General features: G+C 53.1%; 9 protein-coding genes across 9 annotated transcripts; 4 read left to right on the forward strand and 5 right to left on the reverse strand.

Moving 5' to 3' along the window:
- Window positions 1–5,695: 5,695 nt before the first annotated feature.
- Window positions 5,696–6,357, forward strand: CPAR01_15133 (uncharacterized protein; the record flags this gene model as incomplete). Its single annotated transcript, XM_060499382.1, has 2 exons — window positions 5,696–6,074; window positions 6,278–6,357. 2 exons carry the CDS (start codon window positions 5,696–5,698, stop codon window positions 6,355–6,357), a joined length of 459 nt encoding a protein of 152 aa, XP_060341814.1.
- A 4,638-nt stretch (window positions 6,358–10,995) lies between these two features.
- CPAR01_15134 (uncharacterized protein) lies at window positions 10,996–11,205 on the forward strand (the record flags this gene model as incomplete). Its single annotated transcript, XM_060499383.1, has 1 exon — window positions 10,996–11,205. A coding segment is annotated over one exon (210 nt), but the record flags the coding sequence as incomplete, so codon positions are not given.
- A 642-nt stretch (window positions 11,206–11,847) lies between these two features.
- Window positions 11,848–12,024, reverse strand: CPAR01_15135 (uncharacterized protein; the record flags this gene model as incomplete). Its single annotated transcript, XM_060499384.1, has 1 exon — window positions 11,848–12,024. One exon carries the CDS (start codon window positions 12,022–12,024, stop codon window positions 11,848–11,850), a length of 177 nt encoding a protein of 58 aa, XP_060341816.1.
- A 610-nt stretch (window positions 12,025–12,634) lies between these two features.
- Window positions 12,635–15,356, reverse strand: CPAR01_15136 (ubiquitin interaction domain-containing protein; the record flags this gene model as incomplete). Its single annotated transcript, XM_060499385.1, has 10 exons — window positions 12,635–13,028; window positions 13,240–13,430; window positions 13,528–13,712; window positions 13,800–13,860; window positions 13,957–14,030; window positions 14,075–14,151; window positions 14,225–14,394; window positions 14,447–14,519; window positions 14,576–14,685; window positions 14,748–15,356. The coding sequence occupies 10 exons, from the start codon at window positions 15,354–15,356 to the stop codon at window positions 12,635–12,637; spliced, it is 1,944 nt and encodes a 647-aa protein (XP_060341817.1).
- A 2,636-nt stretch (window positions 15,357–17,992) lies between these two features.
- On the reverse strand, window positions 17,993–18,250 carry CPAR01_15137 (uncharacterized protein; the record flags this gene model as incomplete). The annotated part of the gene is made up of 1 exon (XM_060499386.1): window positions 17,993–18,250. One exon carries the CDS (start codon window positions 18,248–18,250, stop codon window positions 17,993–17,995), a length of 258 nt encoding a protein of 85 aa, XP_060341818.1.
- A 165-nt stretch (window positions 18,251–18,415) lies between these two features.
- On the reverse strand, window positions 18,416–19,546 carry CPAR01_15138 (uncharacterized protein; the record flags this gene model as incomplete). Its single annotated transcript, XM_060499387.1, has 1 exon — window positions 18,416–19,546. The coding sequence occupies one exon, from the start codon at window positions 19,544–19,546 to the stop codon at window positions 18,416–18,418; it is 1,131 nt and encodes a 376-aa protein (XP_060341819.1).
- Window positions 19,547–21,663: 2,117 nt separating this feature from the next.
- CPAR01_15139 (E3 ubiquitin-protein ligase RBX1) lies at window positions 21,664–22,183 on the forward strand (the record flags this gene model as incomplete). The annotated part of the gene is made up of 4 exons (XM_060499388.1): window positions 21,664–21,771; window positions 21,825–21,903; window positions 21,966–22,036; window positions 22,085–22,183. 4 exons carry the CDS (start codon window positions 21,664–21,666, stop codon window positions 22,181–22,183), a joined length of 357 nt encoding a protein of 118 aa, XP_060341820.1.
- Window positions 22,184–22,410: 227 nt separating this feature from the next.
- CPAR01_15140 (microsomal signal peptidase 12 kDa subunit) lies at window positions 22,411–22,875 on the reverse strand (the record flags this gene model as incomplete). Its single annotated transcript, XM_060499389.1, has 3 exons — window positions 22,411–22,611; window positions 22,679–22,738; window positions 22,825–22,875. The coding sequence occupies 3 exons, from the start codon at window positions 22,873–22,875 to the stop codon at window positions 22,411–22,413; spliced, it is 312 nt and encodes a 103-aa protein (XP_060341821.1).
- Window positions 22,876–24,450: 1,575 nt separating this feature from the next.
- Window positions 24,451–26,368, forward strand: CPAR01_15141 (CorA-like Mg2+ transporter; the record flags this gene model as incomplete). Its single annotated transcript, XM_060499390.1, has 2 exons — window positions 24,451–25,742; window positions 25,792–26,368. The coding sequence occupies 2 exons, from the start codon at window positions 24,451–24,453 to the stop codon at window positions 26,366–26,368; spliced, it is 1,869 nt and encodes a 622-aa protein (XP_060341822.1).
- Between the last annotated feature and the right edge of the window lie 232 nt (window positions 26,369–26,600).

A 26,600-nucleotide genomic window follows, 5' to 3' on the forward strand; every position in this document is an offset into this window, starting at 1 on the left:
GAAAGGAAGGTCGAAGCCAATGTGCCAAGAAAACCGAAGTGCATGTGGCAGTACTCCGTAATGGTGAAAGTGTGTGCCTGCGCTTTGTGTGCATGATGGTGGGAGTGCGCGTACGGGCTACCGCACAGCGAGACGATCAAGCCAGATCTGATTTCCCTTCGATATGCACGGGCGTGGTGTATGCGTACCGTATTGCCTGTTCAAGGTACGAATACCCGTACCGTAGAGGGATGACCGCGCAAGTATGGATATGGATGGCTGTCGAGAACATGGATGGATCGAGGCAGAAACGAACTCCAACAGTCTCCATCTAGCTTGCCGCAAAGGTAGGGGTGTGGTTGAGCGCCGGCTATGCAATATCCATGCCAAGGTACCCCCTACCCCAATCAATCTTTGTGCGCAGATTTGCGGCATCCCAGGGCGGCGCGTTTCAAGGTTCACCCATACATCTGGGCAGTTCCATTTACGCAACGGCGGGCTCCTCATCCAGAGTCCTGGAGCAGATTACATTGGGCATCGAGGTATTCGCTCAATTGGTTGATCGGACACAGGAGCTACGTCCGACGATGGATGTGTGATGATGGTGATGGTGATGGTGATGGTGATGGTGCACGGCTAAGAACAACGGGCGCGTGGTACCCGGCGTTGAAGGCAAATGGCTCATGCTCTGAACGCCTACCTAGTGACCCGACTACTGATACTAGATAGAGGTAAAGGGCCGTGCTGGTGAATCGGCGTTTGTCGGCAGGAAACCGGCGATGGACTTTATTTTCAGATGCCGCCGCCTAGGAGGGTTGAGATTTCGGGATGCAGGGCATCTTTGACATATTGATGCCTTTGTGCCTTGGTGCCTTGATTTATGCCCTTAGTCACTTGCAGGCTGCAAATGATGCCTGAGATAGTTGCAGCCTGGCCGCTGGGATGTCAATCCTCAGGCAGCACAGATGCGGCGCGCATAGTGCCCAAACTGAGGTGAACCGATACCCGTCTATAGGTACGGAGTACTCCATGGTCCACACTACATAAGGTAAGGTACCGAAACTTGGAGGAATAATTCATACTGCGTAGACGGCAAGTGATTATGGACTACCTACCTTGTTGTCAAGGGACGTGGGTACTCACCTACCTCACCAAACGAATGCGGATATCCCATCTCTCACAGGTGCAAAGTACGTACATGCCTCGTCTGGTTTGAGGCACGCCACAGCAGACCTAGGTATACTAGAACCTAGAAGAAGCTCGGGGCATCGGCGTTGCATCTTGGTCCGCATCGCAACAAATCCAACATCACTTGCAGTTGGGCTGCAATCCTGCAGTATTCACTAGGTTGACTTTCTCCATCTCTCTCAACGCCCACAGATAGCCGTGGCTGTTATTGACAGGTGAGCGTTTTCCTTGGGCCCAACGTGTGCTTGGATCTGAAACTTGACACCAATAGCAAACCACCCTTCCCCTCTTTTCTTTGCGTCTTGGGCTTCATCTCACAGCATTTATCCTGGATAGCTCGCCTGTATCGACCACCAATCTCGCAGCTCGGCTGTGCGGGGCCCGGAGCCGGCCCCGACGACACATCCTCCATTTGTTTCTGCGGCCGGACGGGGGACACTGGGGTTGCAATTGGAAGGGTATTCTGTACCACGCCGCTACGGATACCTGCCAGCAGCACCCATTCATCTCGCAACCCACCCACCCAACCTTCAACTTTCGATCACCTCTCGCATCTCATCTCATCCTACATCAGAACCGGCCAGACGTACGGACACTGCTCGTGCTGTCTGAAAACTCTCCATTGAGGCACGATGAACGCTCCCGCATTGGCAGCCCGAAATCGACGAGTTTCTCCCTGTTGCATCCTGGACCTAGGCACCCCATCTGGTCAAGCTAGTGCTGGAGCCGGAGTCGGACCCGGAGCTCAGACAACATGAGTTCCAACCTTGTACCAGCAACTGGACTCTTCATTTTTCAACGGGATACCCGTACCATTCTGCCATGTTCCCAGGATGTGTCCTCCTCGATGGATCTGTCCCAACTCACAACCTACCCCTACGTCAAAGGGGGCAAATTGAGAAGGCAATGTAAGTATCCGTACCTTGCGAGGGCGGGCAAGACTCGAGGGCGGGAGCGGGAGCATAGAAGAAGTGTCTCCTTCGTAGCCCTGCTAATTAGCCTGACCCCCTTCCCCCGGGGAACTTGGAAGGGCCATGACCAGGGCTGACCCTCTTATCCCGGTTCATTGTCTATGCTCCCGAAGCCTGAAGTTCTGGACATCGCTCCCTGGGCCTGGGTCCTAACTCCCTACGAATACTCCCTCACAGCCGCCAAGGGGGGCAGCGACTGGGAGCCTGGGTTCCCGCTCAATAGCCAAGGAAGAGCCTGAGACAAGACCTACCAACCTTACCACACCTACCTTGCCTGACCACCTCACCGACGGCCTTCAGGTTCACTACTCACACGGACCAATGCAGTAATCAAAGCCCGATGTCCGTGGGCAACAATAGAGACTCGGCCGGCCGGACTTTGATCAAGGGCTCATGATATGCAGAGACTGGACCACCATTGGCCATCGGCCATCGGCGATATCATCCTGACTTGAACCGACCAATCGTTCACACAAGCGACGAAGAAGCCAAACAAGGCCGCCAATCGCCTCGGTTCCCGACCTACCGGAAGCGTGCCTGGGATGCCGAACCGGCACTCTGTCCTGCAAATTCAATTCTGATGACGGCACCGGCTGTTGAGTCTTGCTGTTGGGGCTAGAGCTCCACGCCTGTCTCAGTGAATGCGCTGGGGTCATTGTTCATCTTCAGACTCCATTGGGTACCACAGTACCTACTCCAATTCAAACCCCATGGCCGGTCCTACGTTGATCGAGAATCTGCAGGCAAATGAGCAGTATCCTCAATTGCGACTTCAGTATGAGTGTACTACCCCAATTTGGCCAACTCAGTCTCACTCCGGGCAGGCCTCACTCACGCCCGCCGCCAAGTAAACGAGGCTGGGGTTCTTAGCTCAGCCCCGGAAAGACGATGAGGATGAAGTACGGATGTAAACAGCATCCGCTTAGTCAACAAACAGGAAATCATCCACAACAGACACTGACGATAGCCTGCGTGCGTCCGCGGCGGAATCCCTACGCCCCACGAGTCTTATTCTTGATCCTTGGACATGCCATTTCCTCTTCGCTCTGCTCTCAGTCTTGGCCCTTGGATTACTACATTGGTATCCTTGAGCGGGCGCGACGCATCTCACACTGGAGTCGACTAGTGTCTGGGGGTGTGGTTTGTCTGCCCGCCTTGTGTACGAGTGGCCTGATTCTGTATCGTTATTTAACAAAATCTCGCGTCTAGTGGTGTCATAGCCTGATGAGCCTAGAAAGGGCCCGAGCACGGTTCTGGGTACTTGACCGCTCGCCTTGTTGTCTGGCCTTGGTCCGCCTCACGTGGTAAGGGCCTTTTGAACAGATGGGAGTTGGGACACCAAAGCGGATTCTCACAGTACCCAGATCCCAGACATGGATGGCGGATTGCGGTTGACTACGTACATACAAATGCACTGGGCAGGCAAGTTAGCAGGCCTGAGGCGGACGCGGGGCTCCCGCACTCCGCGGGCCTCCGCGAAGCGGTCGCAACGCCAGTGGTCCGGCGACACTGCTTTGTCGTGTCCGAGCAGCCGTGTGTTCGACGCTAGACTCGTTCACCCAACCGCCCTAGCTAAGTGAACGCTGATGCTCCAGCTCAACCGTCTTATTCCCATATCGACATCGACAGGCCATGACGCCCTTCTTGTCATGGTCTTTTCACCCTTACTTTGATCTTCCCTCCGGGTCTCTTCCGGGTTTCTCACAGATGAGGGGGCCGAGAAGGGTTGAGGCGAAATGGGGCCAAAGGATGTCGGCACGAGAGAGTTGAGAGAGTCGAGACGACAGGGCCGACATAGGGAGATGGGTGAGATGGGCCAGAGAAGGCGGAGAGAAAGAAAGCCAGAGAATGAACGGGATGGCCCTTCAGCTTTCCCTGTTACACTAGGGATGCCATCGAGCGCATGGCCATACCCTTTCAGAGTCCGATACACCCACAAGTGATCAACAAGAGACGGACGGAAAAAGCACAAGAGCGAAGATACCCCATGCTCCCCTCTCGTCCCATCCTGCTGGGCCACCCATGCCCACTTCACCGGCCTCACATTCGTCTTGGCCATCTCTCATGCGCCCGCCCGCTCGCTGAGCTCCCCGCTCCCCATTAGCAAGCTCCCCGCCGACATATGCCTTGTAGCCTCGTCGAATGCCTCACGTCCCCTACCCCGCCCATGACGCCTTGTCACTCTGTGTCGCACTTGTTCCCCGAGCTCGCTTGGCCTGGTCCTGTCGCGATGATGGGCAACGGCGACGTTTCCGATGATTCCCGCCAGGTAGGCAGGGCTCCCAGCCAACCTGATCACGACTCGCGGAGGCACGTCCGTAACACCCAAGAACTCCGTCATCTACGGACACTTTGCATACAATACTATCCGTACGGAGTAGTGTGCGGATACCATCACTCCATCTCAACTTCTCAAGTCCTTAACACCTATCCTTGGCCTCCTTTTCTTGGTTGCCCTATCCCGGTACGCTAAGGTAGCGCATCAGCTACAGTTCTTTGCTGGCTATGTCCAGATTGAGCTAGACTGAAGTCGACCGAACTACCTACCTCCGACTCGGAGCTTGGAGACGTTGTACTCACTGATGGCACAGATCCAAGCCTTGAAAGACATGGTGTACACGTCCAAGGTCACGCATCTGTTGCCATTGGTCTAGGAGATGTCGAAAACCTGAGCTAAAACAAAACCAAACAAGAATGGAATGACGGCCAGAACCGAACCGGCCGAAATGCTAGTGCGGCTGCAGACCTTTGGCCTGCATGGTAAATGTTTGACGTGTCGTGGTTTCGCAGTTCACTGTAGAGTAACACGACGATGGCGTGGGCACAGCGAATTTCTCCATCTAGACCCGATGCATTGTTGTCACGTTAAGCCTTCCAGTGTCGCACCTAGCCTGCTCCACGGGAGGAGTCTTGACTGCTGTGCCACGTTAGACTGCAGCTCGAGCACGGCACAGATACCTACGCGCAGCTGGGGGAAAGATGGGGGTTCTGGACTGTGTGATAGAGAAAGATGGTTTCAGCCAAATCCGGCGCGTAGCCTTGACCCCATTGGACTCCTGTCGAGTGGTGGTTTCAAGATACAGTCAGTGTATTACCATCTTGCTGGTCTTGTCTTACCCGACTTTAGCTGTCCCAAGGAGGGGGACAAGGCACTATCACTGTGAACGAGTACTGTGATACATACGGTTACACACACAGCGCTTCCACATGCTGGAGGCTGGAGAGAACAACAGAGTGTCCGAATGTCTGGCTCAGCCTACCGGTAGCTTCTTGCCCCTTGTCTTACCCACAGTGGCCCGGCACCTCACCAACCTGTCTGACCAGGATCCCGTATGGGCCAATGACGGCCCCTCTTAACTCTCCGTACGACAGATGAGAGTATGTCATCGGCCTATCTTTCTCTATTGTCAGAAGAGAGGCTCTGTTTGGACCCCGACCACGGTGTAAGCGTGTCCCGAGGGGCTGTCACGGTCCACCTTACTCCGTAGACCGTCCGGGCCACAAGGGGAAGACGCAAATGTGTGACCGGTACGTTCGCCGTGCGGCACTACTTGCTTATGAGAATCGCCGGCCGGCTTGGATCATTTCTAATGTCGGCGGTGATGAGCCTCGCTCCACGACACCTCACAACGCGTAGATGTTTCTCATGTTTCCTCGTCTTTTGCACACAGCTCACCTCACCGATATTTTCACAGCCTCACAGGCGGTCTGTCGGCCTGTCTGCCCTTCTCCGCTTGACTTATTTCCTGCCCTTTCCTCTTTTCACCCCAGTCACGGTGCTATCCAGATTCCCTGCCTGTCACGACCCATCTCGGTTTCTCTCTCACGTCCCCTGTCTCCAATTTGAATTGTGGCCCCTCATCGTTCCCTCTTTTTTGCTATATCAGTCAGTCCCGACTCTCGAGGGTATCTGCGCTCAACAGAGGCCAAGACAAGGTATGTCAGATCAGCCAGGGGGGGGCACTGAGTGACCAGGGGTGAAGCTCTTGGCACATATTCAAACATGAGGGAATCGACCGTCCCAGAGATGGGGATACCCCCGTCTCTCATCATATATAGCTGTAGTCAAGTGACTTGGATCCCCGCAGACAGCCTGGTCTGCCATTCGCACCACTGCCATATTAATCCCTTGATCCCAGCTCCCGCCCGCAACGTCGCCAGAGCCAGGCGAGCAAGCAACAGCCGCCGTGACCGCGGCCGCGGTCGCCGCGCCTTGTAACAACCTTGATATGGGCCCTGCACATGGCCTTCACCGCAAACTGACGGCGGCGGGCGGCAGCAACGGGTGCGGAAAAGATCCAAGCCATCTTAAACTTGCCGCCGTGCCGCGATTTATCTTGGCGTGGGACATGGGGGAGGGGTCTTGTCAAATTTGTCACGCTCAGAAACAAAGGGACCGTCACTAATAACACCATGGAATCGTCGAACACGTCTAAGTACGGATAGCCATATGAGAGGAGCAGTCTAGACTAGCGTAAAGGAGCAACAAGGTGTCGAACCCTCGTCGCACATCGTCAGCAGTCTGGCAACGTCTTCTTGTCTGGCCGTGGCCATTGAGTCTCGACTCTGGCATTCATCACCAAGCTTGGCATCAAACAGCTTGGCGTGGACTTGGCTGGTCATGAACACATGCTCTCCCCCTTCCCCTCCCTTCCCTAGTATTGGCCCTTCGTCATCGTCACACCCCGCCCAGCCCCGTTGGTATCGTGACAGTATCAGGTCGAGTGTCTCGCTTGCCGGTCTTCCCACGTCGCTTGCTCATCTCTCCCTCCGCCTCCACCTTCCGGACGGACTGTTACGTCTGCCCGCCGGGCTTCCGGAAGGCCGGTGCCGGCACAGCCGCCGGCGCCGAATGACCACCACCTTCAGTCACCACCCCTCCCCAGCCCTTGGTATCCTCCCAAGCCATTTCCCCCTCACTTCCCGAACCATGATCTATCAATTCTTTTTCTTGGCTCGCCATCAAGGTGATCCTACGTGGTGTCGTGTGATGCGAGATCTAGCCCCTCAGGCGTGGCGGAGCGAGAGTAGACAAGTCGGGTATGGGTACGGATACTCGCGATAGCGAGGCGCATGATGATAGTGAGCAGGTTTCTGCCAAGACCCAAGCCTCTCTCTGCCAACTTGCCAACTTGCCAAGTCCTCTTTTCCTCATCACCCAAAATCCCAAGCCCTCTCTCCTCAGAAATCAATCATTTTGTTTGCCGCATATGCGTACACGTGCCACAAAAAAAGTCATTGTGCCAAGATATATCTTGGCGCGCCTCTTACTTGAGAAGCGCCCCCCCCCCCCGAAGACGCTAGACCTGTGGAAATGATACGATAATGCTTATGCGGCTGCTAGTTAGGAGCGCGAGCAAGCCACCGCTTCGTCTGTTCGTCGTCATTGGGATGGCTAAGGCCCACGGTCCAATGGACTTTCTCTATGCTTGTCTATCCGTCGCCACCCTAACTCCCCGCCATGATCTATATCGCCTAGTCTGCGGCAGTGTTGCATGGACTTCGGGACCCCTCCCGCCCGCCAGCCTGACGTTGCGGTAGGTACATGAGCCTACGCCACACGGAAGGTGGTGTCTTTCCACCAAAGCTAAGACAAGCGCGATATCGCCTCGCTAAGTTGTGTACCTACGCATATGTGTGTCCATAGCTCCAACTCCATCTTGGCACTCGAGGAGGTTGAGAAGTTTGGGCTTGGCTTTTTGGCGCCTCGTCTTGCCCACATTCTCTCTTAGCATGACCGGGGCTAAACCGCAACAAGATCTAGTAGAGGAACGCGAGCAAAAAGCGCGTCTCATGAATAAGACAGGGAAGTATTTGGCGAAGTTGGTCAATCTTGGGTACTTGGCCCCTGGGAATGACGGGCCAAGGGTTTGCAGCAAGCGCACACTCAACTCCCAGCTAGCAAGATTAGGCGATGAGGCAGCGGTTGCACCTCGATCGACTTCGCCATCTGCATACTTGTTGATCACTCATCAACATGCCTAGCTACCCGTATAGAAAACACAGGAGAAGATTTATGACGGACAAAGATTAACTCCCACAATTCCGACCTCGCTCACAATGACCGGACCCCCACTGGCACCCCCTTGCCCTGGTTCAGACTTCAACCATTCCCCTGGGCCCGAAGCCGCCGCGGCTTACACCAAAAGCAGCGGCCAGGCTGGTAAGAACCAATGTCAATCCCGGTGCAGCTCTCTGGGCCCCTACTGTGTAGATGATTCGGAAGTGGCGCGCTACTTGGCTGCGTGGAAGCGGGAGGACTGGAAGCTTAACAGCATGGCGGCGAAGCAGCTGCAGTCTGCAGAGACGGGAGCCAAGGAGGCCCATCACGCATACTCAAAAGTGACGAGAAGCACTCCGTACTCCGTACCTTTTTTGTTCATAGGAAAAGAATACGGATACTCAGTACTTCATCATTCTACGTATGTCTCCGCCATGCCGCCCCTGTCCCTGTACGCCCGTTGAGTGAGATGTTTCCCCATGGTCTTCGCCGGGGCCGCTGTAGCACAGAAATTGCCGTGTAGTAGTTGGCGGGGTGCAGGTAATTAGATCAACGACAAAAGTGCCCGTCTCCGCCTCTTTGTCTGGTTCCAGGATTGAGGCCTGCGGCCTGCCTTGCGGGCTTGCCCTGGTTCCTTGTGTAGTGTCCAGTCTCCAGTCTCCAGAGTCCAAGGGATCCGTAGATCAGATCAGAGAAATTCCCATGCTCTTCCCACCCGCCGCAAAATAGACTAAAATGTCTATTTTTTGCTCCTATTCCAATTTGCGGCTTGCCTGCAACTTGCTTGGCTTCTCTCCCTCCCCCCTTAATGGTATAGCGTCTTTCGTTTTTCATCACAGCAGAGTTGAAACGTTTGGTCCCCGGTGCCCTAGACCCTGTCCGATGAATTGGTTTTGATCCCATCTCGCCATCATCGCCTCCTCCCCTTAGTCCATCTATTGACTCTCGAGTCTTGACACTGGTATGTACCTCTCTTGCTAGTAAGAGTCAGAATGTTTGTCTCCATACTTTGGTCCCCCTGGCTCAATCTCGTTGGTTCACGTAATATCTGTCCGGGCAGACAGGCAAAGGTCCCCCGAGCCCCCCAGAAAGAAACTCGGCCCATCCGGTATGAGTGGGTTGGGTAGAGGCACCATGTCACATTGCTCAACTTTCAGGAAGTCCTTGGCCGGCTAGGGAGCAGTCGGGTAGCGTGAGGTGGTTACAGTGATGCGACCCCATCACGTACGTTGTCCCACTGCAACTAGATGACACTTCTTAGCATACATAACCGCGCGCCGGATAATAGCATTGCTAGCCAAGGGAACCAAAAGGGACGACACTTGTAACTCTAGAAGTTCAGACACACCAAATGGCAAAGACCAACAGTAAGGGGGTGGTGGATGGTGCCGGTGCATGCGGCCGTGACAAGTCCGCATCCCGGCGCCGGACCCCCTTCTCTGTCCTCTCTTCTCCTCCATCTCGGCCGTTCATCTGCTTGCAGTTGCACATCCCTCCTCTTCCTGGTGACTGTACGGAGTACTGTGGCATGGTAGAAGGCTGGGATTCCGGGAGGCAACTCAACCTAACTTTGCCCACCATCTTTTCTTCAGCATCTATACTTCGTACCCAACCGAGTTATCCCATCTTTGAACCAATCAAGCCCATGTCGTGGTTCCGGCAAAAGAGTTGATCGCTGCTCCACCATCTCCCCGAGCAGAAATATCCGCCAAAACGTTTGGACGGGGACTCCATACCATAGCCCCAAGCTAAGGAAAGGAAACGAGCCCAAAGGCGGCAACGATCTGGTGCTTCGCACGCAGAGCGACGTCAGCGACACATGTGGCTCACGAGGCTTGTGGATGACATGATCAAAAGAGTGGGAGGTAACAACTCCGTAGGCTGGATGTGGAACAAAAAGAAAAAGATGGAATAAGAGAAATTAGGCGGGCCATGTTATGTCAGTGCTGTGGCCCTGTCACTGCCAATAAGGACCCTCCATGCATATTGACCCTTTCCTCTTCTCTCCCTTCCCTTACTAGGCTCTATGGATGGCAGAAGAAAGGAATTAAGAAGCATGTGAGCTAGTGAATAGGTGGACTGCCCGGCGAGGGCGTAGGTATATGGTGAGCAGGGGAGTAGATGGAGAGAAGATGGAGTTATCCTCCACATGAACAGCCGGCCAGTGATAAGAGAGAAAGAGAGAGATGCCCTACACAGATACGCTTCCATAGGATACACAGAGACTGATAATGAATACTGACTGCCTGCGTACTTTGTGCTCCAAATGTACTCTCTGTATGGTGCATCTATACAGGGTAGGTACACTAGCTGACTGGGTAGGCAGCTGGTAGGTATTCGTAACGAGAGAGAACGAGAGAGAGAAAAAGAGAGCGAGAGAAGGGGGTGGGAGTGTGTCCGATGAAGGCAAAGATGTACACTACGCCCATACGACGCCCACGCATGTTCAAGGTCCCGCCCACGCACCACTTTGCTCCCCACGCAGCACACCAACCCCCATCCATTCACACCACTATCCGAAAAAGAAAAGGGAAACCAGTGTTTGGCACCAGAAGAGCTGCGATCTCACAATCTGGAGTTCGCACTAGCGGCCCAACTTGACAAGGACCCCGACTGTGCCAAGCTTCCAAAGCGGGTTTGTATGTTGTAGTATATCCGCACTACACCGCATCCAAACGCTCCCTCTGACCTTATCACCTTGGGTTCTGGAGTCTTGGGTCCTGAATCGGGGACTTGAGGACCATGGGACTTGGACTCGTTTGCTATGCATGTCTCATCCACATTCATTTGGGAGGGAATGGATAATGGTGAGACCTCATCGTGCCTGTGTGCCTGTGCCTGTATGCTTGTAGGTATGCCTGTGTACCGACCGGCATTGCAATACCGCGCGCGTGCCACGCTTGGGTTAGAGTCTTGGCAGTAAATTCTGATCAACTTCAACACCAACTTCGCTTTCCATCTTTGCCTTCATCTCGACGTGCCAAGCCAGCAAAGCAGACCATCACGGCACGCAAAAGTCGTTGCCAAGACGTCGGTTCTCCCAATGCTTTCTCCTGCTTGACATAATTTCGAGGGGGTCGGGGTACAAATTCTGCAGATGACGCGAAACGTAGACGAGACAAAAACAAATAACAAAAAAAATCACCAATCATCATCATCACTGGCTAGCATTCTGGATAACTCGCCGTGCTATCTACGGATAATGATAATAGCCGCATAGCCATGCCCCGTAGACTAGTATCCATCCATATGCCTCGATGCGGCTACTGGTACGGACGGTAAATCCAACTCCATGCCCTCAGTCGCCGCCCACTTCACGCATCACGAACGATCAAACACCGCCGGCCTTTTGGGTGCCACTTTCTCTTTCGCTTTCTTCACCATCATCATATCTCTTTCTCTCTCTCTAGCCCCGTTCCATTTACCAGTGCCCATCAAAGCCAAGCATCACCCAATCGCCGACAAACATTACCTCCGCTACAACCAGTATTTCGTACTTGGTTGTTCGTACGTATACACATAGTTTGCAACACACCTCACCGTTGCGTTCGATAGATTCACCCCTGATCAACCGGCCACTTTCCCATCGATCCCGCCCCTTACACACATCGACTGCTTCTTGTTTCCATAGACCTGACCCCTGACTGACAACAAGCCCCTCCCATATCCTCTGGGGGCCCTCTGGACATCTCCATCATCGATTTGTATTTAATTATATTGCTGAACTGCAACATTGACAAGGTCTGCCTTCCATACCCAGCCCACCGGGTTTGTCCGGCATGTGGGCCAACCTGTCCTTCGGTATCGTGGAACACTCCAATGTGCGTCTAGTAGTCCGTCAACTGCGCATCGTGCAGCAGTCTCTTCACCGCATTCGGATTCCATATACACATGATGAAATGGACACTAACGTAAGTATCCGTAGCTTCTCGACCTTCTCGCTCACTATCTGCAACCCGACAACGGCCGCCACTAGGCGCCTTGGAGAAGGAAATGTACGAAGAAGGCATTGCCACAACTTCCTGACCATAAACCCCTTGCCCATCCAATTGCAGGATTCTTTGGGAGCGCGATGACTCGGAAAAAGGTACCATACCCATCCATTCGCTACCTCAGAGTAGACTAGTCTTCCATATGTACACTGTTGCGGAACGCTAGACAGAACAAGTTGGCCAGCAAGCTAGGTACGGCAGGATTGGTACCGCCATCGGAGGGCTAATTAGCCCGGCCGACCCGGGGCTTGCTCCAGGTTGAGACGACGCCATGCCATCCGTGAAGATCCACGTCCGTGCTCTGCAGTCTGCACACGCTTGGCTCCATGCTGTCTCTCTCTCTCTCTCTCTCTCTCTCTCTTTCTCTCTCCCTCCCGGTCTCCCTCTCCCTCGCTCTCCATGCTGCATGCTTACTGGTGCTGCTGGACTTACTAGCTGCCACTGGTCATCCTTCAAAAAGGTGTCTCAGCTGAATCACACCCCCACCCCTGCTTGCTCTCTTCTCAGTCGGCCTTCATAAAAAACCATGGCCGGCTGGCTGCCGATTCATCTGACGTGTAGCGCCTCGCCGGCACCCTCATTGGAATAGGCATCGTCGCTCCAAACACTCCATCGAGGCCCACCGATCCGTCCTGATCGAGCTGCTGATGCCGCCGCTTCCCCATGCTCTCTGCCGCTGCCGCCGTCATTCCCTCCTTGCCCTTCAATGTCTCCTCGCTCTCGGCATGCCCCTCCAGCGTCACAGTCTGCGCCTTTGCCTGCGGACGCGACTGAGCCTGTGCGTCTTGGTCCCCAGTACTTGCCGAGCTGTCCTTGACCGCGACTAACACGCCGCACTCCCAGTTGCGACAAGTGAGCTTGGCCGTTCCCGACTCCCGGTCCTTCACTAATCGGCCCCTAAAAGTTCAATCTAGGTCAGCCTTATGATCGACCCACGTCGTTTCTTCACGCTGCCCTCAGACAGTAGGCTTTGCCCCTTCTGTGTACTGTCTCCCTCACTGAGACGAGACAGTACACTACACTAGACTGCCCCTTCACTCTTCGTCACACAGCCCTTACCACTAAGGGTAGCCTGCAGGCCAATCGCGAGGGTTCCTGTTTGACTTACCATGCGCTCTCCGACAAGTTTGCACTCCCCACGTATGCCCAGACTGCGCCGTCGTGCGCCCGCTCACGGACGAATATGGCTTTGCTATGTAGTAACAGGCCACCTCTGGCGCTTTGGCAATCTCGCATCAATTCTCGCGGAAACGTTGAAGAATTCCACCATTTCTCTTGCATGCAAATGGTGCCGGCAGACTAGATCACGTAAAATGAGCATACGGGGAAAATACATGGGGACTTGGGCAGCAGGATCGACCGGTAACGCGGCGATCCCGGCCGGCACACAACTTACAGATCTACCGCCCCGGCTACTAGAAACGGTCTTTTCGGTAGGGAAATAGATGCGGAAATGATGCTGCAATTGGAGCGGCTCCTTGTCAATGTCGACCGGTCTGGAACCACCCAAGCCTGTTCTTGCAGCCTTGCTCTTGGTCATTTTGGACTGCCTGGCTTCGTATTCTTTCATGCCTGAGTCGCCTGCAAGGAGTGCCCGCAATGGAGCGTTAGTATGCTGATCTTTTCACCCTGACAAACCTCAGCAGGCTTGATTGCAACCACACGCACCTTGACAGGCATAGTATATCATCGTTAAGAACCCATGGTTTAGCGATCCCAGTGAAGATGCCTGGGATGACAAATTTGTTAGCAACACCCCTGGTCACCGCTCGCCAAGAGCTGGGCAACTTGCTCAGCCAAAAGACCGCGCAGACCACCTACGTACCACATAGTCAATGTCAACGGCATTCTCGGTTGCCAAACCCAAGCTTCGGATAATGCTCCCTAAGCCGCAGTAGCCTAATCGAAAGTCTAAGTCAGCACAATTTTGACTTGCCACGAACATGAAGTCATCGCGTCCCGAGCAGAAGGGGTAGACTGGCCTGTGTGTTGCCAAGCTTCCTTCGTATGGCTGCCAGAGCTATGGGTCGATGTCAGCCTTCAGTCAGGATGTCATCTTATATCGGGCTGCCCTGTTGGCTATTGCTACTGACATGGAATGGACGAAACCGTAACGGCTTGTCTCGGAGAAGTCGTAGTTGTCCAGGCTCTTCACCAATTTGTCGTCAAGGCCAAGCGCTCTTAGGAAGCGTCGGAGCTCGGTGCCGAATGATGTCTCGATAGGTGGCCCATTGAGCCGGGGCAGGTCGATCAGAAAGATCATCTAGGTAGAGTCAGCCAGACCATCAAGAATAAGTCAAGTTGGGAGCTCAAACGTTTTCCAGCTGACCCGTCTCTCCCCAGTCGTAAGGAACCAGATTGCCGGAAGGAATTACAATACGGAGGCAACTGCGTGTCGGTGTTAGATGGCTACTGGTAGCTCAAACAGTTGAGATTCAACTTACCCTTCATACTTCAAGATCTGCAACTTGGAATGCATGTACCCGCCATGCATTGGCGGAAAGCAAAATTTGATGAGACTACCGGCCGGAATGTTTGAGCGGATGTTGGCTTTCTAGAATATGAAGCGCAAGCTCAGCACTCGACCTAGAAATGTAAGACAGTCTTCCAACATACCTCGGCATCGTTATTTGCGTAGGCGACTAGAAGCATCTTGGTGTTTCGGGCATTGACCTTCGAGAGAAGCCATTCCTCGTCCCATTGGAAGGATGAGAGCACGGCCAGCTGTAGTTTGTCCTTCTGAAGGACTTCCTCAATCTTGATATCTTCCCCGTTTCTGGGGCAGCCGAAGGCCCAAGTGCGCTTGAACGCTCCTTTCGAAAATGGTAATTCCAAAGGATTTGCGGCTGGTGTTGCAGATATTGCTGGTGTCGCTGCCTTGGACTTTGCGGTACCAGTAACCTTATGGCTCTCAGAGACTCCAGGGCGTAGCAACTTTAAGCTCTGTGAGGATTGGGTATCAATACCAGCCTCTGCAGCTGAACGCTTCTTCAGTCTTGCTATACGTTCCTCTTCCATCTTCTTGCGGTCGAGGGCCAACAGCCCTAACGGGCCTGTGTTAGTGGCTGACGATGTCGGAAGCTTCGTTGCAGACGACGCAGCCTTGGTTTTGTCGTCGTTGTCGAATTCCTCTTGCTGTAAAGAGAGTGCAATGGCTAATGCGAGATCTGGATCGTCATCTTCGCTTGGCGACTGGGGTCGCGCCCGATTATTGTGCGAACTCATAATTGCTCGCGAGGTTTTGCTGCCTTTGGCTGTACTTGCTGGCTTGAAAAGACAGCTGCAATTCCCAGCGAGCTTTTTCGATCTTCCTGGAGTTGAATTTTTGCAAACAATTCAGTGCAGTGAAGCGTCGGCACTAGGACCACTTCGTCGTGATGATGGTGAACATTGGACGACGTCAATTACACGGCCGACGTGTAACCAAGACCCATCTTTCCGTTCGTCAACTCGCGAAGTCACGTGCTCTCGTGTCTGATCTTTCCTTTTGGTGCATGTGCATTTTTCTACATATCCACGCTTGAATGGCACTTATGCTATCATCTTTACAGCGATATCGAAATTGGGTCGGTTTGTTACATCCAGTCCCATGGGTGTGTTGACAAGTTCATTCCTAAAACAACGGCGAAGGTCGATATATTGATTGAAGATGTCATCTGTCTCAAGTATCTCTTTTGGAGGGGCTATTGCTATCAACCTCGAAAGCATGACCGATGTAGGCATCAGATTCGCGTCGGACAATGCATCGCACTTCAACCATGATGTTTTCTAACTTTCAAAATCTCACGTAAACTTTCGAATATTCTGCTGGTGTACAGAACGTTTTCGTTTCTTTGTCGTTTGTATGATCTACCACGTTTTGTCCACTATCTGTAAAAACCCTTCGGTTTTGTCGTGGTGTTGTGGTTTATCGACACCAACTATTTGCTACATCCGGGCTGGCAGTAGTCGCAGAGGCGATTGATACGAATCAAATGCTACCATGTCTGATAACCCATGCAACCCTGAATACCGCAAGAAAGTGACCAGGAAGTTCCATCTACATCTTCCGGTGGCTCTTCTTGCCCAAGTGTTGCTACTTTGGATTGAGAACCGAATGACTTGGTTGAAGACAGCCTTGGGGCAAGCGATGTTTGGAATTCCGGCTGAGTATAAGAAGTTGTTTTGAACACTTCAGATGAAGGGAGTCTCATTGTTCCACGAAAGCTGAATGGTTGTGAAAATGCCCCTGGTCGAGAATATCGTCTATTATGGGTTGCTGATACTCAAACCCAATGACCAAGGTAGAGGATCTTCCAGCTTGGGATCAATACTTCTTATGCCCTGGTCTCGTGGATGTTTGATTCGGTAACTCATTATCTTGAGCATGCTGACGTCTATCATTCCGACGGAAGCCCAGAACAAGCGGATTGAACAACACTGATGGAAACGTTCGTGGGCCCAGTATCTCGCAAGCCACACTGGCGGAATGGACGAGATAGACGGCACTTCAGCTCCTAGTCAGACTATATCTTATGCCTCTCAAAGTAAGGTGTAAACTTCTCTCGCTAGTTCACTTCTGTCAGCTTCGTGTCAGGCTAGACGGAGCCATCATGCTGATCCCTATACATTTATTGCGGTCTGATGCTGCAACCAACAGAACCCTCGGATATCCTTTTCGGGCGTTATCATATTCTTACTCAGACCCCAGGATACAAAACCTACATGTTGGAGATGAGGACAAAGTTCTTTCCGCTGTCTCGGCGCCGAATGAGTAGGCTTGTCTTAACAAGTATGTCATGACGCCAACTTACGTGCATTCGTGAAAACCACGTAGCGGTTGATTCATCTAGTATAATACGAGTGTCTGTATTTGTATTACAATGACGACGTAGCCTTTGGGCAACAGTTCTGTAATAGCATCAATGTTTTACAATGAGCGGTCAGGGGACGTCTTTCAGGCTATCTCCCATGTTGAACCTGAATGCGAAACTTATCAAAGAGATTTCAATAAGACAATCCCTTTAAAACTCACAGACTGATGCTACTGGAGCGTCGCCCTTTTCGTCGCCGGCTTCTCTAATGCACCGCCACCGCCGGAAGACGGAAGGACAAGGAGTTATGTATAAACATATATTTGACGAACGTTTCTTTCAGGACGGAGAACTGGCACCGTAGGCAATCAAGGCGATCGCCTAGAATATACACATAACTAGAGCTTGGCAGCGTGAGCCGGGTTTTGACAGGAGCGTACCACTGCCCCCTTGATGCGTTATGCCAGGGATGATGTTCCCCTAGTGAGAGATCATAGAGGTGGTCCATTGTGCTGCGGCTCCTGGTTGATGGATGAGCTTAGAGCGACACGAGAATCAGTGACTTAGCCAGGAAGTTAATTGCTGGGGCGGCCGTAGTCTCACCCTCAGGGGCTTCTAAAAGCTTCCCGCTGCTCATCCGAGTTTTTAGTTTAAAAGTCTTAGGTTGTGCTACGTCTATATACCGTCATCCGACTTGGTCTAAAGATGAATGCTGATATCCGACATTAACTTGCTAAGTAAGTTGAAGAAGCAGAGAGGCTTCGTCACAAGAAAGGGGCCGGTGACGTTGAATACTGGAAAAGGGAGGCTAGGGAATATTGCATCACAGGTGCTGGTTGGAAAGTCCACAGTGAACTGTTACATAACAGACACCCCAGATTCGCCATGTATAGGTATGGACATGTTCAAGGGCTGCGCGGTAGTCTGCTCAAGTAGCATAACCACTGCACTTCACCAAGGACAGAAACATCGCTAGTACATTGTTTACAGAGAGCTCCCTCTCAAACTATTTTGATACTGTCCTGTTTGGTCGGCCGTCCAAGTATGCCAAGAGTGTAAAGGATTAGATCAGAGCTGGACCACCAACGCCACCAAGTAAATATCTTGATAGTCGTCTAATTCGAATGGATACAAACATGATCGAACATGAAAGATGGAAACGGAATGTGAATTGGTCCTAACTGAAAAGAGAACATCAACATCGCTTTCGGGTATCAAGTAGAATCTCAGGTAGGCACGTAAAGCAACTGCGAGCTCCTGCCGCTTTCCCGCTTTCCCGCTTTCCCGCAACCCCAAGACACCCAGCAAGACAAAGTAACAAGTCATATCAAATAGAAGCAGCGCAGACTCTCATTTCCATGCCAGATGAGTTCCAGTACTCCTGCGTCTTCCAAAGAGGAACAACGGCACAAAGCGAACCAGCCAAGTGACGCCCCAAGTACCAAGTGTAATGAACCTTCTTGTTGTTTGCAATCGACAGACAATGGCCGCCTAAGAGTACAGAGGACGTTCTCCCGATTGTGTAGATGACATGGGCGACTCGAGTTTCAGAATGCGGCGCAGGTTGTCCTCCATGGCGCGGAGATCGGCAGATTGGTCGCCCTGAGGGGCCGGGTTATTTCCCATGAAGCCGTTATGGACGTACTGAGCTGGCGGAGCCGAAGCTGGTGGCTGGGCAGCCGAAGCCAGACCTTTGCCCCCAAAGAGATACTTCTTCAGAGCTTCAGAGCGATCCTCGGCAGGCGAGACCTGCGTAGGTCTCGTGCCATTCGGAGACTGGTTGGGAGCGGCACGGGCAGCGCGGATGCGCTCTTGGTATGGGGTGGAGAATGCAGGGCCAAGAGGCTTTCCCGAAAAGCCGTCAAGCTCCTGGGCCGAGATTCCACTAGATGATCTCTGGAGAGGCATGCGGTGCCCAGGGTGAGTGTTGTAAGGTTTTGCAACGAAAGGGCCATGGTTGGCCTCCCTGGGCGAAGGGGCAGCGGTTGACTCAGAACCGTCTGTTTGAACGGACGAGTTCAACGAACTCGACCGCCGCGCCTGTTCCTTTTCAGCTCTATCGGCTCTGAAAATGGCGTCAAGAGGCGACTCGTGAGCCCTAGGTGCGGTCGCAGGATGCTGAGGTGTCGGGCGTTGTCGTTCGGTTGCCGGTGGGGACGGCTGCTGTTGGGCTTCCGGCCTGGGTCCTGGAGATTCGGGAATGGACTTTGAATAGAAGCTGGGCATAGGTAAGGCTGATGGAGCAGGCGAAGCATGGAAAGTCGCGCCAGCGAAAGCGGCCGCTGCCGACTTGTTCACCGGGATGCTCTGAGGGGTCGAGCGGCGGTTTTGGCGGGTGACGTCAGGCGAAGCTACGGTATTGGGGTTCCTAGCCCGAGGTTTGTTTCGCGAGCGCTGTTTGGAGCCAGGCTGGTTGCCGTTGCCGGACTGCGGCTCAGGCGAGCCAGAATATGACTTCTGGGGGGTATGAGGATGACCGGCTTGATCGAAGGCCAAGGTTGAGACATTGGCGACGTCGGTCTCTGATGCGTACATCTTCTGTCCAGCAGCCTTGCCGCCACCGCCACGATTTTGTCGGCGACGAGTGGGCGTTGGCTTTGCTTGATTTGTTGTTTCTTGCATTCTGAGTCGTAGGAATGGGATAGTAAGTTGTGTCGCAGCGACCGCAGGATAGAAACTGGCGGCAGTCAGGGTCGACAAAGGGGAAGAAGTCCTAGACAATGGTCGCTGGAAGGTGAAGAATGCCTTAATTGAGAAGGTAAGGATATGATGGTGGCGAAAGGAAGGTATCTGTCGGTCGCGAGGCTTGGATACGCTGGCTGTAGCAAGATTAGATATGGTGGGTTTTCCTTCTTCCGATGGTACTGTTTGTGCTACGTTCAAGCGCCAGGAGGATGGTCTGTTTGAGGAAGCGGATTGGGAGAAAGTAAAAGCGAAAAGTAGAAGCCAGTGTCTGATGCAGGAAAAGCGCGTGTATATTCTCTGCTCATGTTGCCGTACAAATGAGTGACGGGCTGAAGAGTCGAGTAAGGTGACGATGGCAAGAATCGGGGGAAGAGCAAAGCCACAGCATGCGGCGAAAGAGGGGAGAGGGGCTTAAGTAACCCCGGTGCTAGGAGACCTTGAGCTGAGTGGAGATGTTGGGTGAGTGCGTGTGTGTGCCTTGCCAAACCTGCCCAGATTGGGCGTGTTCGCTGAGGAACCTGCCCGACTTTCCCTCCTCCTGTCTGAGGCCCAGAGGTATCTCGCCATACTAGCAAGGCGCGTTGGGTACCTACCTAAGGTGCCTGTCCTACCTATCCATACGCAAGTAGGTAGCGTAGCGTAGCGCAGCGCGGGCGGTGGCAGGTATGTCATCCCGTCCCCTCGGTGTCACTGCCAATCCCATCCCATCATGGATCCCATCCAAGTACCTTTCCCATTATCCCTCCTTATCTAGTTGCCCCTTACAGGCTACGCGTGGCTCAGTGACCTCCCGTCAGAGAGAGGTGGATCTCCGTGTTGACCCCTTCACGTGCGCTTCCAGCCTTACTCCCCGTCTTCAGCTCCGGACGGCTCGCATTACCTCACCATCCTTGCTTCTATCGTCGAAATTGGCAAAAGGTTGCTGATACGAGTCACGGCCCTGGACTTTTGGGAAGAGCTGCGTCACCCCGATTCCGCAAGAAAGCCCCAAAGTCAGGTAGAAAGCAGAGGAGGGATCCAAGACGTGCTTGATTGGTATCATGGAGCAACTGCAAGCCACTCAAGTCAGGCCGCTCACGTTGTAAGGTACCTAGATCCAATGCCTGAGTACGATTGCCCAGTCAGAGGCAAATGCTGCAGTTCCTACTTGGTGTGACTGTCACTGAATCCCCGCCGTCTTCCAAATTCGCCTCCCTCACTCCGATCGTGTTAGATGCTCAAAATCGCTGCAGGACTCTCTACTAAAGGGACTCAACCTATTCTACATGCTGCCATGGGAAATGCTTCCAGAAGTTGTCTCAATCCCTGAGACTTTGTGCTGACCCATTGCTGGGCCCAGTGCGCACTTTGGTAACATGAAGACTGTCGAGCCGTAGCAAGCTTAGGTAATCTGCTCGCTTTCCCACTGTTTGCTATGGGCTTGCTACTCCCAGGCAGTGCGGGCAGGTCTACAGGGCACATTAGGGTCACAGGCACCTAAGCACCGAAGTCCCCCAGCCCTGGGGGCAGGCAACGACCGCTTTCCCGCACTGTAGGGGAGGTAGGTCATTCTACCTTACGCCTCATGAACCCCGCCAAGGCAGGCGTGGAATCAGGCGCCTTACGGACCGGGGCCACTCCCGCTGGCAGCCTTTCCTGCCCGCCATTCGCATACATCACCAACCTAACCACAGAAATCCGGCCTGCAAACGAGACACAACAAAGGCCGTAATAACCCGTCAAAGCTATTTTTTCTTCTCTTAAAATATTGAGGAGTTGGTTTGAGTCATCTTTGTAAGAAAATCACCCGCAACCCGGAAGGCTCGACATAGGCTAGCCTGCCCGCTCGCAACCCTTTGGACCTCATTGATCGGACTTAGCTGACCACCTACAACGACACAGAAAAGGTACGCTTCTCACGCCTTCTCCGCAAGCCGTCCATACTACCGAACCGCTGCTTCTTCTTCGACATTTAATCTATCATCCTGACTTTGACCGGTATCGCTCAGTTGTGCAGAACTCAAACTTACCGCCTCAACCGTAGCCGGAATCGTAGCTCGATTCGATATTCCACAATGGCCGATGTCGATATGACGGATGCGCCCGGCACTGCCGTCGCCAAGAAGGCCGCCGACGGCGAGAGCAGGCCGGTGGACGCGAAGAAGCGCTTCGAAGTCAAGAAGGTGCGTAGATGGAGGAATTGGATAGCTTGACCCAAGCTTACAAGTGCCTCTAGTGGAATGCTGTTGCCTTGTGGGCATGGGACATTGTCGTCGACAACTGCGCTATCTGCAGAAACCACATCATGGACCTCTGTGAGTTGGACGCTGACATGCAAACCCGCTGTTTCGCCCTTACGCATGCTAATAACACACAGGCATCGAGTGTCAGGCAAACCAAGCCTCTGCAACGAGTGAGGAGTGCACTGTGGCCTGGGGTATCTGCAACGTATGTTTTCTGTACTCCATTTGCCTACTCTCGCTAACCCACGTGCAGCATGCGTTCCACTTCCATTGCATCTCACGTTGGCTCAAGGCCCGACAAGTCTGCCCGCTGGACAACCGCGACTGGGAGTTCCAGAAGTATGGGCGCTGAGATGGCGCAAGGCAATGGTGCGAGGATCTCGGTCGATGGATACGCAGCATTATGTGTCATGGCTACGCAGAATGAGGATACAATAAGTGATATTCTCCTGACGAGCGAGGACTGCGTCCAGCTGGCGGAAACAGCTAGCCAGAGAGGCCCTCTGGGGTGGGCACAATTACAGATGCAGCAATATACATCACAATGACTTGATGAACAATTGACATCTTTGGTTCCGGCTATCCCGACTTCCCTATTGTAACCTCGTTTCGTGTCCCGGAGCCGGACGCGGATCCAGGTTCTAGCCACTTGACTGGATGTTGCTTGAAAAAGGGCCAAGGAGGCACGACAAGGAGGAATGTGAGTACGGTTCCGCCTAAGCCAACGTAGACTGCGAGCTTGATGTCTTGCAGAATGTATCCGATGATGAAAGCAAGAACCTACAGGGAAGGGCAAGTCAGCATGGAGTGCTTTCAAGTTTGATATCGAACAATTGTCAGAACTTACTCCAGATGCCGAGAGAAGTAGAGTCGCCAGGAGATCTGCCAGTTTCTGGCCCTCAAAGTCCTGTAGGGAACACATCGTTAGCGTCTGGGAGTTGGAGATGCGTCAAAGAAGCCGAAGGGGAGGCAGGTTTCCACCGGGTGACGTACGATCTGGCCCTCAGCGATATCGCGAACCTGGTCGAGGATGTGATCGGCCATTGTAATAGCGCCCGCGAAACTGTCCAAAAGCGTTGCTCTTTTTGGTTGTTGGCCGGTTGATGATTGGGGGGGGGGGGTTGCGCTGGAAGATGGATTGGTGTGGTGAGCAACCTCTTTGCCAAGTCGTTGGTGCAGACTGTTGGGCCGTAGATGTGTATTCGAATATTTGGTTCGGTCTGCGATCTCGAGGTGGTCAACAATGGATGATCTGGTATTATGGTGGCAGGAGCAAATGGAACGTCTCTAAGTAAGGCACCTAAGGTAAGGTAAGGTTAGGTAGGGAACAGGTATGCCGTTTCCGAAGCAAGTGAAGCACGGACCCTAGTCCTCAGGTCTGGTTCGCGAGCTCACTTTCACTCCGTGCAGCCTTCGGCACCATGTTCCTGCTCCAGCAGCTGCTATTGGGTGTAGCCCAACCACAAGGCGAACGATGGGGTACAGGCTAAACAGGCCAGCGGACTGTGTGGGGTCACTGGTATGACACACCCAGACATCCTTGGCCTGGAACCTGAAAAAAAGTCTCTCTCGGCTGGCCTGTGCCGCCACCTACCTTAGCGACTCACTGGCTCCAAGTCGGATTTTCACTCAGAACCGGGAAATCTTCCCTTGCATTTGATCACCTTCTGGCCGTCCCCGTCATCTTTCGGTTCCATTCACCACCAAAAATTTCAAAAAAAACCCTCAACACGCTCAGGACAACCGAGAAGACCTGTCGTCCAAACTCCTTTTTTTTTCTGTGCAAACCAACCTTTTGTTCATTTGATTGTGCAGCAGTCAGACCAGCTTTCTTCATCAGATTAGTCTGATCTTGTTCTGGTGGTTGATCTAGCGACCTACCAAAACAATCGCATACTGTTTCCGGACGACGAAGACAAAGTCCCACATCCTTGGGTCACCATTCGCACCACCTAAACCGACGACCATTGTTCCTCGATCGTTATCCGATTCCCTCAACACCGCTCGTAACAACAAATAATCACCTCCTCGACCTCACATACTATTGTATCTTCCGAACTGCTGCGATAAATAATAGAATCGCATTCGACTTTCGAGTTTCCCAGGTCGAAAGACCCACTTGATATTCTACCCGACACTCCAAACCACCAAGTTGGCTTCACTCGCAGCTGACGCTACCTCACCCACCTGTTCACTCCGAGGTCCTGGTTTCTGGGTCTACAGCGGAGTGCACAAGAAACCTCCGTAATCGGGTTTCAAAATCAACAGAAACAACCGGAATACAACATCACATCTCTAGCATTCTTGTGCGTCAACGCTGTCTCCTCAGCGTGTACGCATCTTCTAGGGACTGGCACGACCACAGCCACCCTGGAAGCTCGCTACTCTTTCAGCGCACACCGCGCCGGCCGCGCGGAGTGCGATTCGGTAACGGTCTACTTTGAATACGCATCAGTTATGGGTATCGCCGCCTGATTCGAGAGTTGCGGAGGCCTTCGAAGAGGAACGAGTTTGAGACTTACAACCCATTCCACCAAACGAGCTACCCACACAAGCGGGTCAATATTTTTGTTGGCTGGGAAACCAAGCAATATCGCCAGATTCAGCACCAAAGTCAACATGTCTGACCACGAGGAGAACATCTCTGAGGGCGGCTTCAAGACGCCGATCCCTGAGCTCGACGACCACCGCCATCAGGTTGCCACTAGCCCTCACCCAGAGCGGCCTCGCAGAGGCACTTTCGACACTCTGTATGGAGCGCGCCTTCTTGGGCCCGACTCGGTTTCTGGTGAGCGGTCGCCAAGTATCAGGGTTCGAGATTTCGAAGAGGCAATTGTCGATGATGAGGGAGGTGACGTCTCCCCGCATGCGCGACGGGTTCGTCGACCGACTGTTGAGACGGTCACCGACCAGAGATCCATCTCCCCTCCCAACTCGGTCAAAGCCTTCGCTGAAGCGCGCCGTCGCGAGCGTGGCATGTCCTTCTCTGAGTCCAAGGCCGAGAGGAAGGGCAGCGAGGAGAACCTGCATCGCGCAGGCTCAATCAGCAGCCGCCGTAGCCACCGCAGTCGACCTTTCACGGTCGATGACGGCGCCAGCTTGGCCACCAACCAGTCGGCAGAGGAAGACGTTTGTTTCCCTCTACAAGATCCCCGGCGTAAGGACCAGCTGTACATCGACTTCGACTACTTGGAGAATTTCGTCCAGTCTGACCAGGCATCGCGAACGGCTAGTCGCCGCGATTCTCTCCGTGCCTTCCCGGACCTACGACAGACACAGACGTCTGAGGGTCAGCCTCAGCTGCAACTCAGCACTGTTGATGGAGATATTGTCAACATGCCCTCTGACACCTCTGATGAGCAGGAGATCTCGGAGAAGGAGCATGCCGCCGAAGATGCTAAGAATAAGCCTGCAGCTACCCAGCAGCCCCTGGACCCCAACCGGTTCAGCTTCTTTTCTTCGGCTTGGGAATCTACGATCCACGCAGCAGAACTCGGGGACTTGGTTCTTCCCGGCGAGGATCTTCGGGGCCTCTTCACGCTCCCCGCCGATGAGTCCGATGGAGTTTGGTGGTTGAATGTCAACAGCCCTACCAAGGAGGAGGTTACTGCCATCTGCAAAGCATTCGGTATCCATCCTTTGACAATTGAGGATATTACGACGCAAGAAGCGCGGGAGAAAATTGAGCTGTTTCCCTCGTACTACTTCGCAAGCTTTCGATCTTTCACCCCGGTACAAGAAGACGACGGCTTGGAGTATGAGCCGTACAACCTCTATGTCGTTGTCTTTCGCGAGGGTACTCTGAGCTTCAGTTTCGAGCCCAATGCCCACGCCTCTCACGTGCGCAAGCGGATTGCCCTGCTTAGGGACTACGTTGCGCTGAGCAGCGACTGGATTTGCTATGCTCTGATGTAAGTGGACACAGTCGAAGGCGATTATCAGTGCTAATCTGTTGGGCAGTGACGATATTGTGGATTGCTTTGCTCCAGTCATCCGCGACATTGAGTTAGAGGCTGACGCCATTGAGGATGGCGTCTTCGTCGCCCGCGAGGATGATTCAAACCAGTTCCTGCGGTCCATTGGCCGAGTGCGCAAGAACACCATGGCTCTCATGCGCCTTCTTGGAGGCAAAGCTGATGTCCTGCGAGGCTTTACCAAGCGTTGCAACGAGAACTACAAGGTTACACCCCGTATGGACATTGGACTTTATCTCGGCGATATACAGGATCACGTCGTCACTATGGTCACCAACCTCGGCCACTTTGAAAAGATCCTGTCTCGCTCCCACAGTAACTACTTGGCTCAGCTTTCTATCAACAGCATCTCTCAGGGTACACATACGAACTTAGTACTCAGCAAGATCACGTTCCTCGCGTCGATTCTTGTTCCGCTCAACCTCGTTTGTGGACTGTTCGGCATGAACGTTCCGGTTCCCTTTGCGGACACTTCTCTTGTTCCGTTCTTTGTCATCCTTGGAAGCTTGATTCTCTTCAGCGTTGTGAGCATGACCTTGGCTCGCAAGTACAAGTACATCTGAAGAATACATCGGGACGCTGTCGTCAACGTTACGACTTGATTTCCTTCCATGCCGTTATATTAGTAGGGCATGAAGCATAACTGTGATGGCTTGTGCAAGCAACAAAACAAGCAAGGGGATTGGACAATGGGGCTTTTATGTCAATTGATCGATTTTAATTTAGTCTTGGTAGATACAAGAGAATACGAATTGGTTTCCAAACTTTGCAATGCATGCCTCACGCAGCTCTAGT

This window comes from Colletotrichum paranaense (genome assembly GCF_030867605.1).
Source record: "Colletotrichum paranaense strain IMI 384185 chromosome Unknown Scaffold_18.1, whole genome shotgun sequence".
Taxonomy (NCBI): domain Eukaryota; kingdom Fungi; phylum Ascomycota; class Sordariomycetes; order Glomerellales; family Glomerellaceae; genus Colletotrichum; species Colletotrichum paranaense.